This window comes from Triticum aestivum, chromosome 3A (assembly GCF_018294505.1).
Source record: "Triticum aestivum cultivar Chinese Spring chromosome 3A, IWGSC CS RefSeq v2.1, whole genome shotgun sequence".
NCBI lineage: Eukaryota > Viridiplantae > Streptophyta > Magnoliopsida > Poales > Poaceae > Triticum > Triticum aestivum.
The window spans coordinates 568,585,366-568,588,635 of NC_057800.1; the positions used below are offsets into that span (position 1 = coordinate 568,585,366).

Sequence of the window (3,270 nt, forward strand, 5' to 3'; positions counted from 1 at the left end):
ATAGTTGGTCGCAACCAAATCAAAAGTTCCACAATATGCAATTCCATATTTGTGTGTTCCTGGGGTTTTATGTTTGTTTTTGCACAAGTTTAGGTGAACTTTTTTTGGAGCAGTTTTGTAGTTGCAGTCAATATGAAGAAGGATTGGAGAAGTTGAATTCAAGGTGAAGAAGAAGAGGAACATGCCACCTTGATTCCTCCTTTTTTCAAGTTGAAGATCTACAGCAGCCTGGTATGTCCCACTTCTTTCCTTCTCTTTTTCCTCCTAAAAAACTACATAGGTCAGATCTTCTTATTCTTCACCTTGGCAGATCTTCCCTGACGGCTCCTGACATAGGGAAGGCTCCCATGGCGTGTTTCTGGTTGCTTCTTTTGTGGGGAAGAAGATGGTGGGCGAGGCAGCAGTAGATGGGTTGGTGTGCACTGCTTGATTGGTGAAACCAGGAAGGTGGAAGAGAAATGGAGGGGGGCAGAATCACGTGGGTTCAGGGCTGGAATGGGACGCTAGGGACCATATGTTTTTTTTGTGCTGTGGAGAATTGCCTTTTTCCTTTTTTTCCTTGTTGGGACTGGGAGGGGACATAAACTTACCGTATCTAGCATGCCGCTCGGGACCGCCAGGGAGCCAACGGCCGCTCCCTAGACGCGTCCAAAAAAGTATACCGGTTAAGTAGGGGTAAAGATCACCCCCCTCCCCCTAATATCAAAAGGAAAAGTCCTGATATTAATTATAGATTGAAATGGACGTCAACAAAAGATTGAAATGCGCTTTGGTGTCTTTATATTGTTATTATATAGTATTACCATCGTTTTCTCCTACGTGATGTTTTGCTGCCCCCATCTACCACCGTGGACTATTCTTTTTTCTTGCTCCTTGCCACTGGCTGTGTCGGCGAGACGTCGGCGGGCGGACGGTATGTACGTAGCGGGAGAGAGAAAAAAGGCGGGGGAGAAAAATAGGGTGGGGCGTGCGGCACACAGTCAACGACTCTGCGCGCCGCCTTCCGACGGGGACGCGAGCGCCAAATCGGAGACGCCGCGTTGGGGAACGGGGTGTACGGACCGGCCGGACCCCGGTGACGCGCGAGTCGTCGGGGCGAGACGGGCTGCTTCAGGTAGCATTCCTGCTCGTATTCGCAGCTTATTTCCCAAGGAAAAACTCCCGCGGCAGGAAAAAGGGGAGACGTTCGATCCTCTCGGGGCACGGATACGAGCGGAGTCGTGTTGGCCACTTTTCCCCTCTCCTCGGTTCGCTTCTCACCGGCCATGCATCCGATTCCCTTCCCTTCCCTTGCCCGAGGGAGCGGCAACGGCCGACCCAAACGAACCTCGCGTTGGGGCGCGAGATTACACAAAGCAAACCCGGACCAGAGCACAACCCCAGAATGGACACGCACTAGGCGCTCGCCCTCGGCTCCCCCCTCGTCCCCTTCCCTTCCCTTCTCCCTTCCACCTGCGCGGTGCCTAACCCCTCCTCCTTTCTCTCCCCCAGATGCGAACACCCCGCCGCCCCCTCCTCATAACCCGCCGACCGCCGCGCCGCCTCTCCTCCCACCTTCCTCCGGCCCCTTCGCCCCCTCCAGCCAAGCCCGATTCCTCTCCCCGGTTTCCGTTGTGCTGTGGAAACTCCGCCAAGATTGGGTGGGATTCTCCGCTTGTTTTGGAGCCGGCGGCGTTGTTGTCATGTTTGATTGATGCTGCTATTATTCTTCGATGGAGGGGGTAGGGAGAGAGCACGATAGCTCCGTGGCGCTGCCCGTGGAGGATTTCGGCGCCGCCAAGGTCAGGCCAATCCAATTCTCCCCCCCTCCGCCCTCTTTTCTGTCACAGTATCTGTTTTTGTAGATTGTTGTCAGCATATGCCCAGACTGGAATCAGCTCATGTACACCTATTTTTTTCATCTGCGACTGCCATGGATCAATTTTATTTGACTTTTACCCTTCGTTTCCTGCCATTAACTCTTCCAAATGCAGGATACAACCAGCGTGAGCACAAAGCCTACAAGGAGGTACCCGCTCGCGTCATGGGTTGCCATACTGGCCCTGGCCACCCTTGTGGGCGTATACATATTCTCCTTATCTCTCAAGCAAAACGGGATGCTGTTCGGGCTCAGGCAGACCAACATGATAGAGAAAGAAAGGGAGCAGCCTTGCCACCACCCGGGAGTTCCGGAGACCGAGATCCCTTACGTGCACTTCCCCACACCCAATACTTATAGTAGGTATGGAGGTAGATAGATACACTTGGGCATCTGATTTTACGTTTTATAAGGCTGGTGAGTAACTTGCTCTTCTGTTTGTTTCTTTGTTTGTTATAGGAAAGAATGTGCATGCACACCAGTTAGATTCTTTGCTATCTTGTCGATGCAGAGGTCGGGAAGTGGATGGTTTGAAACCTTGTTGAATAGCCACGAGAATATTAGCTCAAATGGAGAGATTTTCTCTGTCAAAGACAGGCGTAGCAATGTCACGGCCATCACACAAACACTCGATAAATTGTACAATCTCGACTGGGTCAGCAGTGCCGCTAAAAATGAGTGCACGGCTGCTGTGGGGTTGAAATGGATGCTCAATCAGGTAATATTTTGCCATTAGTTGTTTACTGTTCTGTTAGTTACTCCATAAGGTGGGAAAAAAAAGTAAGACATGCTCATCAAATTAAATTTGAAGAACGTTATTTTGTCGCTGAATTACATGTTCTGTAAATAGCTGCGTGATAATGACTTGCCTGCTGCCCTTAACCTTGGCTACATTACCATGAAGAATGGTTGGTCAACTTTTGGAGCACTGCAGCACTATCTGATATCTGTGAAGTAACAATTAGTTGATGCACTGCCCCATGACCATTGCAAACTCTCTTTAGAACATATTCATAACATAAGAAGTCAGCTTGCCAGAAAGCGTTAATGGTAACATGATTTCATGGAAATAACCTGCGAAAATACCTTAGTAACTATCATAATGATAAGGGCAGCCAAGTACTAAAACCTCTTTTTACTTCTCGCCATTGCAATACTTTCCCCCCATTTTTAATCTTGTATGTTTGAATTATCAGCCTTGTTTAGATTATCTACCTATTAAATGTGTTCATTACATAAAGGGGGCCACATTCATTTTTTTTACCAAAAACTGTAGAGGAGGTCCTTGTATATATATTTTCTATTTATATGGTATATACAAAATGTAAGCATGTAAGCGTTATATGATGAAGATGCACAAGACAGCCTTCACATAAGAAGTTATACACTAGAGGCAAGAACATGCTTTCTTT

General features: G+C 48.4%; 1 protein-coding gene across 1 annotated transcript in view; it reads left to right on the forward strand.

Moving 5' to 3' along the window:
• The first annotated feature begins 1,267 nt into the window (after positions 1-1,267).
• LOC123062268 (nodulation protein H) overlaps positions 1,268-3,270 on the forward strand; it is a 3,578-nt gene continuing 1,575 nt past the window's right edge. Inside the window, exons 1-3 of the mRNA XM_044485715.1 lie at positions 1,268-1,781; positions 1,974-2,221; positions 2,318-2,576. Of these exons, the coding sequence (XP_044341650.1) occupies positions 1,713-1,781; positions 1,974-2,221; positions 2,318-2,576 (576 nt within the window). The 5' untranslated portion in view covers positions 1,268-1,712. The remainder of the gene's footprint in view (positions 1,782-1,973; positions 2,222-2,317; positions 2,577-3,270) is intronic.